General features: G+C 38.5%; 1 protein-coding gene across 10 annotated transcripts in view; it reads left to right on the top strand.

Annotated features, from left to right (window-relative positions):
* LOC117305120 (MAP kinase-activating death domain protein-like) overlaps nucleotides 1-23,111 on the top strand; it is a 90,842-nt gene that overhangs the window by 5,300 nt on the left and 62,431 nt on the right. For 9 of the 10 annotated variants that reach the window (XM_033789882.1, XM_033789886.1, XM_033789884.1 and 6 more), the window contains exons 2-12: nucleotides 581-1,351; nucleotides 2,139-2,430; nucleotides 3,515-3,646; nucleotides 4,430-4,543; nucleotides 4,983-5,063; nucleotides 7,125-7,457; nucleotides 8,488-8,628; nucleotides 9,826-10,015; nucleotides 10,309-10,472; nucleotides 10,992-11,033; nucleotides 16,132-16,465. In XM_033789882.1, coding sequence (XP_033645773.1) covers nucleotides 720-1,351; nucleotides 2,139-2,430; nucleotides 3,515-3,646; nucleotides 4,430-4,543; nucleotides 4,983-5,063; nucleotides 7,125-7,457; nucleotides 8,488-8,628; nucleotides 9,826-10,015; nucleotides 10,309-10,472; nucleotides 10,992-11,033; nucleotides 16,132-16,465 — 2,455 coding nt within the window. In that variant the 5' untranslated portion in view covers nucleotides 581-719. The remainder of the gene's footprint in view (nucleotides 1-580; nucleotides 1,352-2,138; nucleotides 2,431-3,514; nucleotides 3,647-4,429; nucleotides 4,544-4,982; nucleotides 5,064-7,124; nucleotides 7,458-8,487; nucleotides 8,629-9,825; nucleotides 10,016-10,308; nucleotides 10,473-10,991; nucleotides 11,034-16,131; nucleotides 16,466-23,111) is intronic. The other variant, XM_033789883.1, reaches the window with a different exon arrangement.

Genomic DNA, 23,111 nt, shown 5'->3' with positions numbered 1-23,111 from the left:
GAAGGAACAGTTTTCCTCTAACTGAAAATAAAAAACGAATCTTGGGATCTCTACTATTTGCATGATAAACTATTTTTAATGGACCTGGGCCATCAAGGTCCCATCAATGTTTTCTTGTATTTGGTTTATGTTAATGTTCCTAAACAGATTTCAAATGAAAAAACAATTGGGATTTTTTTTGGGCACAAATATAATGAAGGTCAAAGGTCATTTGTAACACTCACATGATTTTGAATCATCACACCACTACGATCCCATTAACCTGTCTGCATTTTTTTTTTTTTGGGGGGGGGGGGGGGCTCTCAGCAACACAAAGCAAAAACCAAAGGGAGTTTGTGTGGCGCATTTTATTTTGTAATAGTTCAATATGATGATGATGATGATGAATCATTGATGGTGAATGATGATTTTTTTTATAGGCAAAGACTCTTAATTAATTATTTATTTATTTATTAGGCCTATAGGCCTACTGTATACTGTGCAGATTGCTAATTGTAACACTGATCTTAATACGGAGACATCAAATATTATCAATCCTTTTTTATCATGTGTTTATTTCTTTTTTTCTTCTTTTCCCCAGATTATTAATTGACAGAATTAACTTGACTCCTGCATTACAAGTTCTTCATCCACCGTTCCAATAAAAGTTTCAAGCATGTAGCTGAACAGTCACAGTACAGTCTCAATTGAAGTTATAAGTTGTCCACTACATCTTAACCATGGACACATTCCAAGCTGGTAGAAAACACTTTTGTCCCCGTCTTTTAGATTACGTTCTCATCGTAGGAACCCGTCATCCTAATGGCAATAATAGTGTCTCTAAGACACCGGAATTGCTTCGACGATATCCACAAGAAGATCACACTGACTTCCCCTTGCCCAAAGATGTTGTCTTCTTTTGTCAACCAGAAGGATGTCTCACAGTTGGACGGAAAAAATTAAGTCTTCGGGAAAATACATCGTTTGTTTTTACTCTGACTGACAAGGACAGTGGTCGAGCACGGTTTGGTATCTGTGTCAACTTTTATCGTCCCTTTAAATCTTCAAAAAGAAAAACCCTTGAGAATCAAGGTGAAAAGGCACTAGTCAATAACAGACAGAATTCAAGCAGTAATGATACATTGAATGTGCCATCAGATGATGTGGATCAGAGAAAATCACCAAGAACTCGCAGAAGACTCAAGCAAGCAAAGAAGATTCGCAATAATTCCCTGACATCGCTGTGTATTCTGAGTCATCATCCATTCATCTCTACATTCAGAGAGTGTTTATTTATTCTGAAGCGGCTCATTGATTCATGTAATGAAAGGACTTGTAGCCGTAAAGTGGGTGGATCCAAGGGATCATTAAGGTAAGAACGCATTATGGGGTCATAACACAAGTCTGATTCTTAAAAAAATAAGACACAAGATACAAATATAGCGTGTCTGTGACCCATCAGACAGTCAGAAGCGCTGTATTTTTCTGTATTCCACTCGCGCTTGTGTGATAACTTAAAGTGTGTCATGTGTGATGACATGTCTCAAAGTTTCACTTCGTATGAAATATGATGAAAATAACTGTTTATAATTAAGGGAATAAAAGGGTAGCGACGAGTTCTTAAATGGCCGTTTAAACAGCAGGGTCGTTGCCGTGTGATAAAGGCCCAAGCCGAATTTATCGCACGGCAACGACCCTGCAAAGTTTTAACTGGCCGTTTAAGAGTCACTACTCTTTTATTCCCATTTATAAATGCCTTTCAGGTTAAAAGGCGAAATCAAGTAATCAACTCTGTAAAACTTATCCATTTCCGACGGGCTTGAGCTCTGTACGTTCGTGTGTTGCATTGTTATGACTGAGATGACAGTTTCCGGATCCGTTTGTGCACATATAGTCTTAGTGCAAGACGTCCTTGTTTTCCTTTCAAACACAGCCCGGCCAACCCTGGCCAACTCACCGATGGCATCCGCATCGCCTGTAACAAGAAACCTCTTGCACCAAGACTAGCGCGTAGTATCCGAAAACAACCAATTATAAACAGAGCTTCAGCTGGTCATTATCAACCGTTTAAACACCCCCCACGTGACGCGCTCTCCACCAATAGGAATAGCGAAACTGTCTGAGGTATTAATGAAAGCATGATCATTGATTGTTTACAGAGATTGTGTATGGGGTGTTCTGACTGGTATCTGTAGTGACATACCTCCATTAGTCAGACATGATGTGAGGCAGATAGAGACATGGATATTGCGCTTCCTCAGTGCACCAGTTCCTGTACCTGGAAAAACACGCCTAGAAATTCAGCTTCTTGAAACACAACAACCCATGGTGTTTGCACTTCCAGATCACACACGCTTCTCATTGGCAGACTTCCCTCTACATCTACCATTGGAGTTACTGGGAGTAGATACTTGTCTCAAAGTACTCACACTCATCATGTTGGAAAATAAGGTATGCATTATTGGGTTGTTGTGGCGAGTCTTGGCCTAGCGGTTAAGGGCACCGAATCCAAGCTTTGGTGTTTCTGATCACCAGAGAGTAGGTTTGTCTCCCTAACACCTGTGTCCTTAAGACACTTAACCACGATGCTTCCTGCTTTGGATGGGACGAAAAGCTGTAAAAAAACCTAGTGCACTATCCAAAAGAAGGGGGATTAACCCCGCCCCCTCCCGTGTTCCTGTTTTGATCAGCAGCATCTATAGTGCGTCACAGCACCTTGTAAACCATTACATGGTGTAATAGATGTTACTTCAAATGGAAAGGTCTCATTAGTTCAAAAAGTAACTCCACATACATTTTGTACCTTGTATGAAAAAATACTGAGTGCTTTGATAGGGGTGTGGTGATAAAGCACTTTTTAAGAACCTACATGTAGTAGTAGCACATTAGTACAACATACAGTGTGTGGAAATGTTTGGTTCATAGTAGATTGACACACCATCTCATTTTACAAATGTGGTCAAAATGTACAGTGGAGTGTACGTAGCGTACTCGTGTTGACATTTGTCATACAGACATTACATGTATTGTATCAGTAGCTGATTTCACCAGCCTGCTGGACTACCACCTTTGGAATAAGTTACAGTAGCCTGCAGCACTGTTGGCCAAGTTCACTCGAGTACCATTCTGTTGAGTAGTGGCTGATATCAACTGGTACTCATGCTCAAACATGGATGTTGTGTACCAGGCAATATTGACCTCTAATTGACAAAATGGTCCTTGTCTGAACTTGGCTTGTGACTATTGTATGACAGTGTTTTGATTTAATTGAGCCCTGGCTGCTCTTACATTTTACAGTTAATTTAGCTGGTGTTATAGCCATTTCAAGGTCTTCAGCTTTTGTGTGAATAGTGATGCTCAATGAACCAATTGCAATAAAACACTTCACATGTATAGAGCAAAAAAGGTTTGGGTTCTGTATGTACAACAGTCGCTCAGTAAATAAGGGAATAACTTTAGAGTTACATGTACTTCTAATTGGTAAAGCTGGATGTGCATGATTGATTATTGTGGGTATTTGTTTGAAATGTTGCAGGTTGTTCTACAATCTCGAGACTACAATGCTTTGTCAATGAGTGTGATGGCATTTGTTGCTATGATCTACCCGTTGGAGTACATGTTTCCTGTTATTCCATTGTTACCAACATGTATGGGATCAGCAGAACAGGTAAGGTACTCACACAGGATAGCTTTCCAATTTATATGCAATTTAAAACTTTTCAACAATTGAACTATACAACATTTTGTTTTGTAAGATACACTATTACAAAGTGGGAGAAGTACATTGTAATTGATGTATTCTGTGTTTACAGACAAATCCCAAGATGTCTATGGACAAGCAATTTGTTTACAAATCATTTGCAATTGCAAATCACTTATCCAGAATAGACAACTATTTTATTTATTATGATTTTTTATGACAACACGCATGGCAAAAGGTTTTTAGCAGGTCGATCAATCAACCAACCGCAGAGAAAGCAAGGGTTTTAGCGGGTAACGGACCACAAATTTGGAAGTGGTTACCTGATTAAAGGCCTGGTCACACAGGCCTCGACAATGAGAATGAGAACGTTAAAAATGCACGCCTGCGATTGGTTGAAGAAGAGTGGGCGTACGCTGCGTGGAGCAAAACCAATAGAATGCATTCTCTTTGCGTAATTATAGTTATTGTTTTCGTTTTCGTGACTCGGCCTTTACAGGCTCAATGCAGGGACAATATCATTGGGTTTTAGAAGAGTAAAAGCATCCTCCAGTTTTCACAAATTTCCACACCACCAAACCATCGTTTATGTTTGCCTATGTTAAACCCTGTCATTAGCTCAGTAATGATACTGAAAGACTTCAAATGTTGGCCTTAAAATTTGATAGCACTCCAGACAAAAATATTTCTCTCTCATTTTGTTTTTTTAAATATTAGCTTTTAACTGTGTGACTATTTTCTTACCTGTAGTTGCTTCTGGCACCTACGCCATTCATCATTGGTGTGCCTGCCAGTTTCTTCCTATATAAACCCTATTTCAAACTTCCGGAAGATGTATGGTTTGTTGATCTGGATACAAACAAAGTAAGTGAATTTAAGATTTGATTGTGCACCCTTAATTGTGTTTCTGTTGATAAACCTAAATGTTAAATCCCACAATTAGCATCGTATGCCTTAGATTGAACCACAGTTGGACTTGAGTCGCTCTATTTTTGGACTTTGGATTTGACTAAAAACTTGACTTGGACTTGACCAAATTGATTCCTGAGAGAGTTAAGTAGTAATGAGAGGCAAATGGCGCACATGTAGATTTAGGTACAGTATTTAGGTACAGTATGTTTATACATGTTTTTAACTTAGAATGATGTTAGGTTTCTGCACGCTGCTGTTCTTCAATTTTTTGTATTCTGTTTTATGTACATGTATTCTGTTTTATGTACATGTATTCTGTTTTATGTACATGTATTCTGTTTTATGTACATGTATTCTGTTTTATGTACATGTATTCTGTTTTATGTTACAGATAACATTTTGTGGTCAAGCTGAGGAAGTTCCAGAGTTACCAGAGCCAGAAGGATCAGTGCTGAAGAAACACTTTAAACAGGTAAAGAATTTTAATATATAATGTGACATATGAATAAATACTAGTGATATGCAGCCATTTTAGTGCTGTCATCATTTGCTGACATAGAGACAGGAATATCACTGACAATGTGACATATGAATAAATACTAGTGATATGCAGCCATTTTAGTGCTGTCATCATTTGCTGACATAGAGACATGAATATCACTGGCAATGTGACATATGAATAAATACTAGTGATATGCAGCCATTTTAGTGCTGTCATCATTTGCTGACATAGGGACAGGAATATCACTGACAATGTGACATACATGTATGAATAAACACTAGTGATATGCAGCCATTTTAGTGCTGTCATCATTTGCTGACATAGAGACAGGAATATCACTGACCACTTTCATTCATTCACTCATTCATTCATTTCTTTTAATTTTCCCAACACAAAGAATAAGTGATACAATTTACATTATATTATAATAATTAAGAAAGTATAAGGGCATTAGGATAATTGTTAGACTTGACTCAAGTCCCAATCCCGTGCCGTCCCCAGAAAACTACTGTTTTGTTATGCTCTGCATTTCCAAACCTGTTCTGCACAGAGGACAGGGACTTGACGAAGCTGCAGTCACCTGATATGTAAATGTATTCACTTATGAATATGTAACATTGCTGCGTGATACATGTTGACCAATCAATCGCACTCAAAAAGAAGACTAGTACATTTGTTATTTATGGATTAATAAGTATTTAAATGACGAATGAAATAAATTTGTGAATAACTAATTAATTATAAAAAAGAAAGCACTAAATGTTCATTTGAATTTAAGTTAATACGTTGTAACATACATTGGGGTCGGTTTTGTTTGCAAAATTTGAATTTAGGGAAGTGCAATTCAACAAATTATGATACTGACACCCCCTTGCCTGCTGCACCTAGACGCGTGCCTATGTTATGTCTTGCACTCAGACTCTGATGTCACCACCGAGTGTAATGAATATTTTACCAGCGGGGCAGCGCTTCCACGCTCCAATTGGTATAGTACATTGTAACAACGTGCAGAGTAAGAAACGACCTCTTCAAGTCCCATTCTCGGGTCCACCTTTTGACGGCGAGCGCGCATTGTACTGTATGCTACGGGAATTGTTTTATAGTAAGTTGGCATAATATGCACGAGAATGGGACTTGAATCAAGTCTAGATAATTGTGTAAGGATGGTCCCCAAGAAGCATCAGCTTGTCGAGTAGAAACCCCACTCAAACAAGAGCAAAAACAAAGAACAATACAGCAATATGAAAAAACGATCCAACTGTGTAACATAACAACTTGGATATTGGTATAGCTACAGTATAAAGTAAACTCGAGGTTGGAATCAAAGTTAGCCTGCTGATAAGTGTTTGCTGATTAATTGAGTTATTATTTTCCGCTTGAACAAGTTTAAACTATGTATTTTTAAAAAGAGATATCCTAGGAATTCTACAGCTGCTTAGTGAAGCGATAGTGAATATCTAGATTTTGGCTAAACATTGAACAGATAGTGTTAAGCAGTTTTTGTGTGTGTGAGCTGATGCATGAAGGTCCCAAGCCATAAAAGGTATATATGTCATCGCTAAAAAGCCAAAAGCAGCTCACAAATAGCAATGTTTACTTCCAAAGTCATCACAAACGAAGGCATATCAAAGGTAAAGGGTCTTTTTATCTCAAAGTCAGACCCTTCAAAACTCCTTGAAGTGCTTTATCAAAGCAAAACAACACTTAATGTCTAGTTGCTATTTGTTTTTCTTAATAGAGCAATGCAACATTAGTTAAACGTTCATGTCCTTACTGCATGTGTACTGCCTTTTTGCTTTCTTCTGACGGAGTATTGCTCCAATCACCTTTCACTGCTACTGTAACATTCATGCCAATAATTACTATGGACATCCAGCATTATTGATGTTGGCCATGTTTACTGGATTACAATTAATTCCATGAAGTACACCTGATGTCTTTACATAAATTCAGTATAATGTCAATGTACACTAATTTACATTGTGATATTATGTTAATTGATTTGGTATTAATTTTGATATTTATATCCAGGCCCTGACGAGTATGAGCCTAAGCCCTCCACCAATCAAAGATTTTGAAGAGTCTCGAGGTGAAGTTGAAGCCATCAGTAGAAGAAGAGAGAACTTCACTGATGAGACAGGGTTTAACCCATTTATTTATGGCAATGATGTTGACTCTGTTGATGTTGCCACACGAGTAGCTATGGTCAAGTTTTTTAACTCGCCTAATGTGTTAGCGCACCATAATGAGCACACACGTACTCTGCGGTTACATCCAAGGCCAGTGGTCGCATTCCAAGTACATAGCTTTGTACAGTCAAGAGTTGTTATATCCAAGTATGTGGAACAACTTGCCAAAACTCAGGTATGTTAATATCCTTTAAACTCTTTCAGGTAATTGTAAAGCTAGTTCTGTCTATCGCGTATATTTGGTTTGTGGTAACACCGTGTGTGTATCTGCTTGCTTGGTAGATAATGTTCCTTTGAGAACTTGCCTTGCTTTATATTCTACTACCGCGAAGTAGATTTCCCATTGGTTCATTCTAATTCTTAAAAAAAATCTATATTGACAAAAAGGGAGACTGCCAACATAGGGCTACATACATGTTTATCACCTGCCTCTCATCACTGTTCACATTGTGAGGGGTTGACATTAATTTGTATTGATCTTGAGTCTAAATTCCATCATTTATAATCTGCTGGAATGAAAGGCAATCAATGATATATGCCCCACATGTACCAATCTACCTTGTGGCTCTTCTACCAAGAAAGGTCATAGGAAAGAGTATCACTCTCATTTGGTACATGTATAACAGCAAGATAAAAACAAACATGCCGTTTCAGAAAGGCTTACCAATCAAAACAGTATGGTCACTTTTTGCTCACAGTCACCATTGAGCAAAAACATTTGCACACCCACATAAAGATCATTCAAACAAAGACGCTAATCATCTTATCAAATGAAAATGCTATTTAGAAGAGATTTAGTGTTACAGTGGGTGTGCATGAGCAATGGGAACAAGTGTTATCAAACCAAGAGACTAGCTTTTATATTAAACTACATGTACAGCATGCTAATAAACTGAAACTGATTGTTTGATTGATTGATTGACTGATTGATTGATTGATTGATTGATTGACTGATTGATTGATTCATTCATTCATTCATTGACTGACTGATTCATTGATTGATTGTTTCATTGACTGATTGATATTGCATCACAGCACCATGTAAATTATTACATGGTGCTAAGGATTATAGGTCTCATAATTCAAACTTCGTCCCAATCACCTTGCATCAAATACTTGGCGATTTGCATCCTTTGGAAAAAGGCGGGACATAAATATGACTATTGTTATTGACTGATTGATTTATTGATTGATTGATTTTACAGGCTGTTGAGTTCTTTGGTGAGTTTTGTTTGAACCCAGTCAATGTGACCTTTTTGCGAATCCAAACTGGAGTGTTTGACCCTCAACTCATTGGTGATAAGTCAAGGTGGTATATGGAGCAGCTGCAACCAGTCAATTTCAAGGTTTGTTAACTCAAGCAAATTGTTATTGCAAGAAAGTGCTATTTAAAGGCACTGGACATGTTTGGTACTTGCCAAAGACCAGTATTCCCACTCAGTGTATTCCAACATATGCAGAAAAACAAATCTGTGAAAATTTGGAGAATAACAAAGAAAAAAGTACATGTTTGCACAAAATTGTGTGCTTTCAGATGCCTGAAAAAGGCCGACAGATATGTGTATTAATGTTTAAAAACAATTTTTTTCTGATAATATTCTAGCTTGGAATTTTCTGGGATAAGATAAAAACAATTTCTGACGAGAGCGATTATATTCTGTAGATTTTAGAATTGAGATAAATGCATACGTTTGACTCTATTTTAAAATAAAAAGACGACGAGCACCACTCAACAATAGCCCTTTTCACACTAGAGCCATTTCCCGGGAAATAAACTCTTGGGAAAATCCTGGGAGTTTTTAACCCGACTTCCACCCCAGCTATCCCAATTTGGTAACTCCCAGGAGTACTATTTCCCGGGAATATGCCTGCTCGTTTTGTTTTACCCCATGGTTAACTCCCTTTACCCTACCCCTTAGCAGGGTTAATTATTTCCTGGGAATAAGTTATTTCCCGGGAAATTCACGAGAGTTTTTGTAGTGTGAAAAGAACGACCAAAAATTCCCATAAATTCCTGGGAAATAACTACATGTATAGTTGGGTATAACAAGGACAACATTTATGGTTGGGAACCATTTGATTATGTTCAATGTTTGTCAATGATTGATTTTAATTAAGAAAATAGAATTAGCTGTTGCAAACTGCTTACCAACCAAATGGACCTATGGTTTATGCGAAAACTTGTTAATGGCCTGTTGTTTCGACCCTAGCAGAGTCTTTCTCCAAGTCTAAAATGACAATTCACACACAACCATTTTAGTTGCTGCACTTTTGCCATTCAAAACATTTGAGTTTGACATAGGAAAAGTGTGATGTTTAGCTCAGACGTATTCCCATGTGTATTTAATCTGAAAAGGACAACTTAATACTTATTTTGAAAATGCTGTGTAAACTAAAACTATGAAGGTTGGACTGTATTATGTTTTGATATATATTGGATGACATTGTACTGCATAAAGGCATCAGTATTGAACTCACTTGCTTTGTTTGCACATTATTTAGGCATGAGTTTCCTGACTGGCTAACCCTGTCTTTATTGACAGGTGTTTTTTGAGAACTGTACTTTAGGTATCCCATCGAGTAGTGGCAGTGAGGCATGGTCAGATTCATCTAATCCTACCGATGAAAGTGGTGAAGAGTCTGATGCTGGAAGCAGTAGTAGCTCATCTTATTCATCTCTTAATGACTTTGTGACTGATATGATGAATAGTGATATCCAGGGAGATGTATTAGGTATGTAGTATCTTCAAGGTTGTGTATGGATGGGGCAAGTTATATCCAATGTTCACAAATTAGATAAATTTTTTGGTTTCTACATGATCGCTGAAACAAATAGCCCTTTATGCTACAATCCCGGCCATATCTCGCTGGGCTCCCCTGCCCCCTTTCAATGATGATTCTGATTGCACGGTCTTCTGCATTACAGTCAACATTGAGCGGGGGGTCGAGGGACGGGGGAGAGAAAAACTTCTGTTTAATTTGGTTGATTTTGTTCAAATTTCACAAAAATGTAATTGTGACTACAGATAATGAAGAGAATGCAGGAGCCAAGAGTCAAGTAGATGAGACAGCTATCTACCATCCACCAGATACACTACAGATCCCTACAGACATGTCACAGAGTGATTCAGCTTACTCATTCCCTGAAACAGATTCATCTAGTAGTCAAGACACATCTACATCACCAGAGGTAAGCCACACTAGCATGTAGAGTTGCATCCGTCCATCATCACAGTAATTATTAATTGGAATGAAACAAAAAAACAGCCGTGACAATCTCTCAGTATTTTTAAGGTTTTAGTTCAATACAGGATACCATGTACATTTGTTATTATACACCCCCTAATATTATTTTATGCATGAGTACACATGGTACATGTACGCCACAATTCTAGCCCAAAACGAGGCTAAAGGCGCAGCCACTACAAGTGGTGGTGAACGTGCACATATAGCCTCATTTTGGGTAAGAATTATGTCATCATGCATGACTATTAAGAGAAGCGTATTCTGAACACTATTTTAATATCACGCTGATTGAATCTGAATATTACGTTATACAAACTGTACAAGAATTGAATGTAATGGTACATGTATATTAATACTGCTTGTCTCAATATGTCATACCCCTTTACCACCTGATTCCTATCATGCCTGTCCTACCTCCTACGTTATCCCACTTTGTGTATCCCATGATATGCTGCTACTACAGTCATCAGATGGTGAAGAGCTAGAGTTAACAGCGGGATGGAGGGTATGCATTGGTTTGTGTTTATCATCAGTAACATATATCTAGACATATAATCTCATCTTAAAGAAAACTGTATTCAATTTAACTAATCCAGAAACATTTAAATTTAAGTCTAAGACTGATTTTGTTTTGTTTTTACCAAACATATTATGTATTCAATCTGTTTGTTACTTAGCTGTGGTTGAGTCAACTTTTTCTTAATGAGGTATTGACAATCCTAGCTTGTTGTTAGAACTAAACACTAAACCTACAAAACATCAAATAGAAACAACTTGTACTCATTTAGAAACCTGGATGAAGAGTAACAGTAGTTTTGTATTTTAACAACCTTATAATGTTTAAAATTCTTGTTCATAATACCCCAAACAGTTTGGTCTAAAGGTGTCACATGACTATTATATGTTTGCTTGGTATTATACTGCTAAAGAAGACATACAATGCATTTTTGCAGTGGTATCTAACGTCCGTCGATATCGGTTTTTTCCCATAACCGATATATCGAAAATTTAACATCGAGTATACTCGATATATCGAGTATTTCCCGCGCGCAAGATGGAAGCCTAAAAACAGCACTTGGTATACTCATGGAGGTAGAAATATATATACCATAGACTGACAGTTTAACAGGGTTACATTTCAACCTGTTTTTGTCTGATCCCCCGAACTTGTTTGTTGTCCAAACAATTTCAGATTGCGTAGTCCCGCCCCGATTATTTCTGGTTTTACAACAAAGTATGATCGCCGCTACCGCTGGCTTGGCCAATTGGTGAACGCTCACCACAATTCTCGATTCGTGATTGGCCATGATTGGCCGTCTCAAAATGACACAGAGCCTTTGTGAGTTGCGTGACTCGCCGACATTAAGGTGTCAGTTGCCGATGCATTGACGTATAGAAGTGTCAATCAAGTTGTCCGACGGGCGCGCAGACTACCTTTACGGTTGAAAATGGTTGAGATAATCATCGAAAAAAAAATCACTAGAAAGTCCCGCAAAACACAGACCTACCACTCAGCGATCACAATACAACGCACGCAGCATGCAGTCACATAGTCGCCAATAAAGGCTCGTAGTCTTTTTACTTTGCATTCTATAACAAAGGCAAGAAACATTGAATGCTAGAACGCCCTCTATTGTCGAAATAACGCAGTGCATCACGCGATACCGCCTTGACCAAAGACTGCATGTGTCTGCGCATACTTGGGCAAACGGGTTTTCCCCCCGAATTGCAATAACCATACACGCTGGTGTGCACGCTTAAACCGTACAACAGCATAGTCTTCGCTGGTGTACGCACGCAATAGCCGCCGACAGCGTGGTCTGCGAAGCATATAGTTCCTCGGAAATGTTAGCTTGTTTACCGAAAACAACACAACGTGCAGGCTTTATTTGACCAAAATGACGCCATTACGATACCTTGGATTGATAGAAAGATTATTTTACTGTATAACGTAAGATTGTTTTCTTCCTTGTTTTGTTTTGTCTTGTTGATTCGGGGAAGTTTTTGCGGGGTATTTTTGCAAAGTCAATAATGCTGTGATGAAGACGCATTGATTTTGATCACATGCACAATGGGAAGTTGCATCTTAAACAGCCGATAGGCTAGGCATACTCTATGGGCTAGGGCAGCAGCGGCGGTTTCTTTTGAGGTTTTACCGTGCGCTCGCCGCGGGGTCGTGAACTTCTGCGGCGGGCCGGCGGCTGATGGCGAAAACACAAAGAACATGCAGCCATACTTGGTTGTAAAACGTATTTTATTTAATAGGGCAACTCAAAATGATGAAACTACATAACGACGACGGCTTTTCTAATACTCAAACACAGATTTCTTTTAAATAATCGGACACTCTTTTGGTATTTTCGATATCATTTAGGAACATCGAAATATTTTCAAAACATCGAAATTTTCGATATATATCGAAAATCCGATATTACGATATGATTATAAAAGTGACATCGGCGATTTCGATGTCAAAAAAATATCGAGTTTTTGAGTATTTTCGATATATCGACGGACGTTAGTGGTATCCAATAACTTTTTGGTTGAATTGGCCATTGGTCAATCACTGGCCAATGACCATAACCATAGCGGTTATTGGTTACAGCCAGAAGAACGCATCCCTAGTTCATGTTTTTTAAGACCATTTGGCTTAAGTGCATTTGGCATTCGACAAGCTTAAGTACGCTTATATCATATGCATTCAATTGCACATACGGTACTCTCCATATATCTATTTGTGTGCACAACCTTCGGTGAAACGGCCTGAGCACAGAAAAGGTACTTCTTGAAAACTTACAAACACACAGCGGGCATTGTGCAAGGTCGGTATCAAAACTGTCACCTCATAAAAACTAAAAGTGTCAGAGGGTCAATTTGCCTTTAATGCGTAAGCCCTCATCATACCCAAACATGCTGTTTTTTTGTGTGCAAACTGTTACTTCGTTTGCACACACATCCCCGGGTTGCCCGTATGTAAACTGTTAGTTCGTTAGCACACACATCCCTGGTTGCCTGTATGGAAACCGTTACTTCGTTTGCACATACATACATGAGGGTTTCTTGCTTTGTATGCATGCACTCAAACCCATGCCGGCTTGCCTGTATGCAAACTGTCAATTTGTCAAAAAGTTGTTTGTTAAAAAGTTTTTATTTGCTATTTACCTTCTTTAACAACTCACTCCTTCCTCGCTAATTTGTGAGAGGAAAAGGTGGCAAACTAAGGGTTCTATTTCCTGCTGGGACAATGTAGAGTTTAGGCTACATCATAAGTGGCTCAGTGCTTCAGTAGATTTGTAGGTAATAAATTGGTGAGTTTTCTTACTATTGTAGAGAATCCCTTAAAATCTAGATAGAATCTGTGTGTGTAAAAGCAGTCCTTACACGTAAACATACAATATTGATTCTTTTGTACCTTTTATATGTTTTTTTATCAGGTAAAACAAAAATAAGATAATTTTTCTGGTACATACAGTACATGTACTAACTTTTGATTAAGCTTTTACATGGTGTATTTAATATTTTAGTTTATTACATTCGCTTCATGTGTAAATATTTGTACATTTATGCTGGGACAGGTTTGTTCCAAATGTCATGTCCTTCAGCTTCCCGAGTAAAACATTCATAAAGGTAAAAATTTCTGCATAAAACTGATATCGTTAGAAATAGTAGGTCTATTGATTGGCCCAAAGATAACATATTATAGATGTCCATTAAGAACCAATTGCAGTAGGTTTTTATTTGAAAGTGTTAATCAACCTGAAACTGCTCCCTGAACTACAATGAAGAGTGAATAGCACAGATCAATCTCTAGATATAATAAGACTAATTAGACTGATTACCCGATCTGAAGGGGTAGGTTCAAAACCGACCCACGCCTTCCCGGTTAAATTGATCAGATCAGTTTAAATGAGCCAAAAAATTCAGTGTGAACGCTATCTGGGTAATCACCTTCTGGATAAAAAAAACACGGTCTCGGTAAAACATTGCCACATGTACTTAAATTTCAACAACCGTTTGTAGCTTGTTTTTCATTATTTCACCATTAATAATTTATGATGCTGTAAAACTTAGTCACAATGCAACTTTATGCTTTTTGAACTAATTCAGATGATTGAACTTAAACTAAATGAAAATTTAACTAAATGAACTAATTTAGATAATTGTTGAGGGGTTGAACTTAAACTTATAAGAAACTCACTTTATGCTTTTTGTTGGGGTGTAGGGGCATTTGTTTGTTGTTGTTGCAGGCATGGTCAGGGAGGAGAAGTAAATGAGAGTGAAGTACATGTCAAGTTCAGTTAGCTTAAAAAAGAAGAAAAAAAAAAAAGGTTTCATTGAAACTTCTCTGGTAGGGTGAAGAACCAATACTATTGTTTGTGGGTTTTGTTTGCTCGTTTAAAGGCAGTGGACACTATCGGTAATTGTCAAAGACTAGTCTTCACAGTTGGCGTATCTCAACATATGCAAGAAATAACTAACCTGTGAAAATTTGAGCTCAATCGGTCATCGTAGTTGCAAGATAATAATGAAAGAAAAAAACACCCTTGTCACACAAAGTTGTGTGCATTTAGATGGTTGATTTTGAGACCTCGAACTCTAAACTTGAGGTCTCAAAATCGAATTTGTGGAAAATAACTTCTATCTCGAAAACTACTCCACTCCAATTCTCTTATGTTTCTCACAATGTTTTATACTGCCAACCTCTCCCCATTACCCTTTGCCAAGTAAGGTTGTATGCTAATAATTATTTTGAGTAATTACCAATAGTGTCCACTGCCTAAGTGTTTAGTTTTTGGTTTTTGGTTTTTTCCTGAGATTTGTTGTTTACTTCATATCATTATATGTTTGGGATATGTTTATTGTTTTTTTGTAAGTTTTAATATGTTTATGTTTGTTATTTGTTTGTGTATTTTTTTTTCTCTTGATGTGGAGTTATACTACTTCGTTTATTCAACAACAATTATCAGCAACAACATACATCAATACAACAAGTGTCCAATACATACTGCTATTATATAACAGATTAAATGAGCTACGGGTTGTAAGACATAGAAATTAAATTGATAACATACAAACAAGAACAACAAGACACATAAATATTTATATATACATTTTGGCGTGACCTATTTATTTATTTATTTATTTATTTATTTATTTATTTATTTATTTATTTATTTATTTATTTATTTATTTATTTATTTATTTATTTATTTTTTTTTTTTTTTTTTTTTTATTTATTTATTTATTTTTTTTTTATATATATATATTTTTATGTATTTTTATATATATAAATATATATATATATATTTTTTTTGGGGTACTTGTTGTTGCTTTCATGTAGCATTTGGTTATAATTAATTGAGTCTAGACCCTATCCTAGTGAAGTGAATAACCAGTAGTTATCAGCCCTTACTGGGGCAAGGTGGTGGAGTCAGGAGTAAAAAGATCACTTGGTTTTGAACAATGTAAGTACTGCAGAGCAAATGTTGCACAGTTATAGAAGTTGAATTTTAGGTAGGCAAGACTTGTGTTTGTCCTTATGGGCTTTGTATGATGATGGTAATGATACAACATGCATTAAGTTGTGTCTTTTTTGTTGACAGAGTAAACCAGGGGTAGACCTGGAAGGAGACAGTGATGCTGATGTAGACAGCCTTCAGTATGATTCAGATACTCCTACCCAAAGGCCAAGCTACAGTAAATATAAAACATCTATCAGTAGTGATTCATCAACACCTATACAACCAGATTCTCCTAGAAGAGGTAGCACCAAAGATGGCCATTCCTCACCAACATTCTTGGAGAAAGTCAATGCATTATTCAGATCTGATTCCTCAGATTCATCCACCCCACCGACACCAACACGAAAAAAACCATCGTTATTGAAGAATATAATGGATCTTGCCCTCGATACAACAGCCAGTAAGGAACCAATAGGTAAGTTTAAACTCTAATCAATTTCTTAGTTTCAAAATGCTCCATTCTGACTTTTCTCTACATGTTCAAAATTGCAGATGACCATCATAGAATGTCTGTGTAGTGCTAGTGTACGTATAAATGTTGAAACTAGAGATAAATAACTAGTTGACTCTCGCTATTATGAACATTGTTACAGTGTTTTTATTTCAAGGGAAATCCAAAAGCCCTGATTGAAGTGTGCACAATGCTACGGGAACAAGAAAACAGTGTAAAGTCCTGTTTGAGAAAAGAGTTTTGTCAGCTAAATAGTCGGCCATTAAATGAGCCAATGGAGCATGGCAAGATCTCTGCTTCAAGTACTAACTTCTGAAAATGGGTTGTCAACTGACATTTGCCTTAAAATCTACAAAAGTCACCACAACATCTACATGTACATGTTGAAGATGTTCTTGTTCACATCCTAAAGGACTGCACAAGTCATATAATCTGTTCATGAAAGAAATTAGAATCATTAGAATTTACAAGAAAGAAGGTGAAAAATCAAGTTGAGCTTCAAGGCACAGCTTTATAAGTGAACTGGGCAGATTGTTTATTTTACAACTACTTACTGGTGTTTGAAGTCTACCTTTTTGACTCGCGGGAAAATCATGTAATGTAAAGTGTCTATTGGGTACATGTGTATTTTGTCTTCAATCAATAAAAACAAAGAGTTGTTATTGGAGACTTTTGTCTAATAGACCGATCCAGTAGGCTCTGCCCGCGTGAGCAAGAACACGTGGGGCTCTCCAATGCCTTTCTGAACAACTTTGCCACGCGCGCCAAGATAGGCGCACGCATGTCGGACCTTAGTGTCAGACCTTTGTTGCGTTGTAATTGGTCGATACGCAATGGGGCGGAGCTTAATGGATCGGTCTATTAGGCTTACTGCCGGCAAAGTCATTGACAGTAAATCCCATGGGTGTAGCAAAGATTCCAGCATGCAGTAGCTTCATCATTCCTACTGAAGTTGCAATGATCATAAAGCTGATTGTGTCTGACTGTATCCATACAAGGAGCATGCTAAATAGTATGCTCAATAGTATTTGTATCCTTTATTGTCAGATCAATCCTATGTTTTAATGAACGATTTGTAGTCGAATTTGATGTTAATCCATCTAAAGTTCAAACTTGTGTTTTGTGTACATAATTGAAGTTTGGTGATGTTAATGGCGTACTGTAGGGGCACAGTGATGATGGCGATGTGTTACACTGGGCAAGTATTATCTGCATGTGAGGTTGCATTCAATCACAATTATCATGTGCAATAACATATATTATGTCATTTGCATGGACATATCATTTAACAGTTAACTTTATGTTGAAACTTTAGTTCTAATTAATGGCATATGACAATGGATTGTTTTTTAACTAATCTGTATTTAGATTTCAACGGTTACATAATTGAAAGAATCAAGTATGATATTCTTCCTACTTGAGTCCGACTTCTGATTTGTTTGCCTTTGGAAAAATCTGATTTTAAAAAAGTGTATCAATTACAGCGTACACCATAGTGTACTTGGTCAGCCCTAGTACTCAATCAGATATTCCAATACCATGCCTGAAGAATAATGTTGCAGTGACCATACACATTGAGTGAGAGACTTTCCAAGGACCAATACCGTGCCTGAAGAATAATGTTGCAGTGACCATACACATTGAGTGAGAGACTTTCCAGGGACCAATACCGTGCCTGAAGAATGATGTTGGAGTGACCATACACATTGAGTGAGACACTTTCCAAGGACCAATACCGTGCCTGAAGAATAATGTTGCAGTGACCATACACATTGAGTGAGAGACTTTCCAAGGACCAATACCGTGCCTGAAGAATAATGTTGGAGTGACCATACACATTGAGTGAGAGACTTTCCAAGGACCAATACCATGCCTGAAGAATAATGTTGGAGTGACCATACACATTGAGTGAGAGACTTTCCAAGGACAAATACCGTGCCTGAAGAATAATGTTGCAGTGACCATACACATTGAGTGAGAGACTTTCCAAGGACCAATACCATGCCTGAAGAATAATGTTGCAGTGACCATACACATTGAGTGAGAGACTTTCCAAGGACCAATACCATGCCTGAAGAATAATGTTGGAGTGACCATACACATTGAGCGAGAGACTTTCCAGGGACCAATACCGTGCCTGAAGAATAATGTTGCAGTGACCATACACATTGAGTGAGAGACTTTCCAAGGACCAATACCGTGCCTGAAGAATAATGTTGGAGTGACCATACACATTGAGTGAGAGACTTTTCAGGGCATAATGTGGTAGTAGACTTACCATGTGATGCATTCAGTATTCTTACAGAACTGTGAACTCGCTTAAAAGCAGTGGACACTATTGGTAATTACTCAAAATAATTGTTAGCATAAAACCTTACTTCGTTACAAGTAATGGGGAGCTGTTGATAGTATAAAACATTGTGAGAAACGGCTCCCTCTGAAGTGATGTAGTTTTCGAGAAAGAAGTAATTTTCCACGAATTTGATTTTGAGACCTCAGATTTAGAATTTGAGGTCCCGAAATCAAGCATCAGAAATCACACAACTTCGTGTGACAAGTGTTTTTTTTTCTTTCATCATTTTCTCGCAACTTCGTTGACCGATCGAGCTAAAATTTTCACAGGTTTGTTATTTCATGCATATGATGAGATACAGCAAGTGAGTAGACTAGTCTTTGACAATTACCATTGATAGTGTCCAATGTCTTTAAACACTCCAATAAACTAAGCAATAATCCCTTGGCACAGGTATGTGAATAATAAGCATGCATTCATCACAGTTATACAATGTTACTGTTTTCAAAATCAAGACAAAAGCGTGTTTAAGTGTTTTGGGAAATTATAGCCTATAGTGCCAAGATGTTGAAATTGGCACAACCTGGGCTCAATTTCATAGAGCTGCTAAGCACGAAAATTTGCTTAGCATGAAATTTCTTCCTTGATAAAAACAGGTTTACCAACCAAATTTCCGCTTGTTGCATTTTGCTTGTTACCATGGTTACTAATATTCAGTTGTTGTTTGCTTATCCTGAAAATCACTTGGAAATTTGGTTGGTAATCCTGTTTTTATCAAAGAAGAAATTTCATGCTAAGCATATTTGTTTGCTTAGAAGCTCTGTGAAATTGGGCACTGGTCTTTATACCATTTGAAGCTTTGGCTAGTTAATGCTAGTGACTCACTGATTGTGTTTAACATTGCTGCAAACACTTCAAGAAGAGAAAACAACATGCCATGCATCATTAACACTCTAAAAACTACTTCAATTTGTAATATCCATACGCTGTGTTACAAATGGCCCGACCTTTGAATACTTCCAGGCAACTGACTTACAAGTGCAATAAAAGGCCAGGGGTCGATTTCACAAAGCACCAAGTCAAGTAATAGTCATCTTAAGATGGCTTGTCAATAATGTCAGTGATTGAAATTGTGACACCACACATTGCTTTTAAAACAATTAAGATTGATACACATTTCACATCAATCTGAATTCTTTGTGAAATCGGCCCCAGACCTTTGAGTAATTAAAGTAGGTAGGAGCAGACTTGGTATTTGTTTATAATACGCTTAGTATTATCAGCAAACATGATTTTACAAACATTGAGTGACCTGATGCGCACACTACCAAGTGCAGCCAACTACATGTTTCTAAACATTGAGTGACCTGACGCGCACACTACCAATGGCAGCCAACTACATAATTCTAAACATTGAGTGACCTGACGCGCACACTACCAATGGCAGCCAACTACATGTTTCTAAACATTGAGTGACCTGATGCGCACACTACTAACTGCAGCCAACTACATGTTTCTAAACATTGAGTGACCTGACGTGCACACTACAAAGTGCAGCCAACTACATGCTTCTAAACATTGAGTGACCTGACGCGCACACTACCAACGGCAGCCAACTACATGTTTCTAAACATTGAGTGACCTGACGTGCACACTACCAACGGCAGCCAACTACATGTTTCTAAACATTGAGTGACCTGACGCGCACACTACCAACGGCAGCCAACTACATGTTTCTAAACATTGAGTGACCTGACGTGCACACTACCAACGGCAGCCAACTACATGTTTCTAAACATTGAGTGACCTGACGCGCACACTACCAATGGCAGCCAACTACATGTTTCTAAACATTGAGTGACCTGACGTGCACACTACCAACGGCAGCCAACTACATGTTTCTAAACATTGAGTGACCTGACGTGCACACTACCAACGGCAGCCAACTACATGTTTCTAAACATTGAGTGACCTGACGCGCACACTACCAACGGCAGCCAACTGCATGCTTCTAAACATTGAGTGACCTGACGTACACACTACCAACTGCAGCCAACTACATGTTTCTAAACATTGAGTGACCTGACGCGCACACTACCAACGGCAGCCAACTACATGCTTCTAAACATTGAGTGACCTGACGTGCACACTACCAACTACAGCCAACTACATGTTTCTAAACATTGAGTGACCTGACTTGCACACTACCAATGGCAGCCAACTACATGTTTCAAAACATTGAGTGACCTGACGTCCACACTACAAAGTGCAGCCATCTACATGTTTCTAAACATTGAGTGACCTGACGCGCACACTACCAATGGCAGCCAACTACATGTTTCTAAACATTGAGTGACCTGATGCGCACACTACCAAGTGCAGCCAACTACATGCTTCTAAACATTGAGTGACCTGACGTGCACACTACCAATGGCAGCCAACTACATGTTTCTAAACATTGAGTGACCTGACGTGCACACTACCAACGGCAGCCAACTACATGTTTCTAAACATTGAGTGACCTGACGTGCACACTACCAACGGCAGCCAACTACATGTTTCTAAACATTGAGTGACCTGACGCGCACACTACCAACGGCAGCCAACTACATGTTTCTGAACATTGAGTGACCTGACGTGCACACTACCAATGGCAGCCAACTACATAATTCTAAACATTGAGTGACCTGACGCGCACACTACCAATGGCAGCCAACTACATGTTTCTAAACATTGAGTGACCTGATGCGCACACTACTAACTGCAGCCAACTACATGTTTCTAAACATTGAGTGACCTGACGTGCACACTACCAACTGCAGCCAACTACATGTTTCTAAACATTGAGTGACCTGACGTGCACACTACCAATGGCAGCCAACTACATGTTTCTAAACATTGAGTGACCTGACGTGCACACTACCAACGGCAGCCAACTACATGTTTCTAAACATTGAGTGACCTGACGTGCACACTACCAACGGCAGCCAACTACATGTTTCTAAACATTGAGTGACCTGACGCGCACACTACCAACGGCAGCCAACTACATGCTTCTAAACATTGAGTGACCTGACTTGCACACTACCAACGGCAACCAACTACATGTTTCTAAACATTGAGTGACCTGACGTGCACACTACCAAGTGCAGCCAACTACATGTTTCTAAACATTGAGTGACCTGACGCGCACACTACCAACGGCAGCCAACTACATGTTTCTGAACATTGAGTGACCTGACGTGCACACTACCAACGGCAGCCAACTACATGTTTCTAAACATTGAGTGACCTGACGCACACACTACCAACGGCAGCCAACTACATGTTTCTGAACATTGAGTGACCTGACGTGCACACTACCAACGGCAGCCAACTACATGTTTCTAAACATTGAGTGACCTGACGTGCACACTACCAACAGCAGCCAACTACATGTTTCTAAACATTGAGTGACCTGACATGCACACTACCAACGGCAGCCAACTACATGTTTCTAAACATTGAGTGACCTGACGCGCACACTACCAACGGCAGCCAAATACATGTTTCTAAACATTGAGTGACCTGACGCGCACACTACCAACTGCAGCCAACTACATGTTTCTAAACATTGAGTGACCTGACGCGCACACTACCAAGTGCAGCCAACTACATGTTTCTAAACATTGAGTGACCTGACGTGCACACTACCAACGGCAGCCAACTACATGTTTCAAAACATTGAGTGACCTGACGCGCACACTACCAAGTGCAGCCAACTACATGTTTCTAAACATTGAGTGACCTGACGCGCACACTACCAAGTGCAGCCAACTTCATGTTTCTAAACATTGAGTGACCTGACGTGCACACTACCAACGGCAGCCAACTACATGTTTCTAAACATTGAGTGACCTGACGCGCACACTACCAATGGCAGCCAACTACATGTTTCTAAACATTGAGTGACCTGACGTGCACACTACCAACGGCAGCCAACTACATGTTTCTGGGTGTAAATAAAGTCTCTTAATGACTTGTTTTTGATTTCATTCAGAGACTTTTAAAACTGTAGCAAGGGTCCCACTAACTGGACCTTTTCATATCTCTTGTTGCTGGGAACAATGGAAAATGTCCTGTTTGATGGGACAACCTGTATCATCTCAAAACAGTACTATTGATCTGATCTTTTTTCTTAGATTGCTACCATAACAAGTAAAATGGAATACCTGGATGATCATTGCTGTGCATTGTGTGACACTTATGTTTTCTAGCAAACACTAAAGCTCCCTTCATACTTCCTGCGAATGCGAATGTGAATGCGAATGCGATACA

The sequence above is a fragment of the Asterias rubens genome, chromosome 22 (genome assembly GCF_902459465.1).
Source record: "Asterias rubens chromosome 22, eAstRub1.3, whole genome shotgun sequence".
Taxonomy (NCBI): Eukaryota; Metazoa; Echinodermata; class Asteroidea; order Forcipulatida; family Asteriidae; genus Asterias; species Asterias rubens.
The sequence above is the reverse complement of the archived record's forward strand: the minus strand, read 5'-3'. Positions and strand labels throughout refer to the sequence as shown.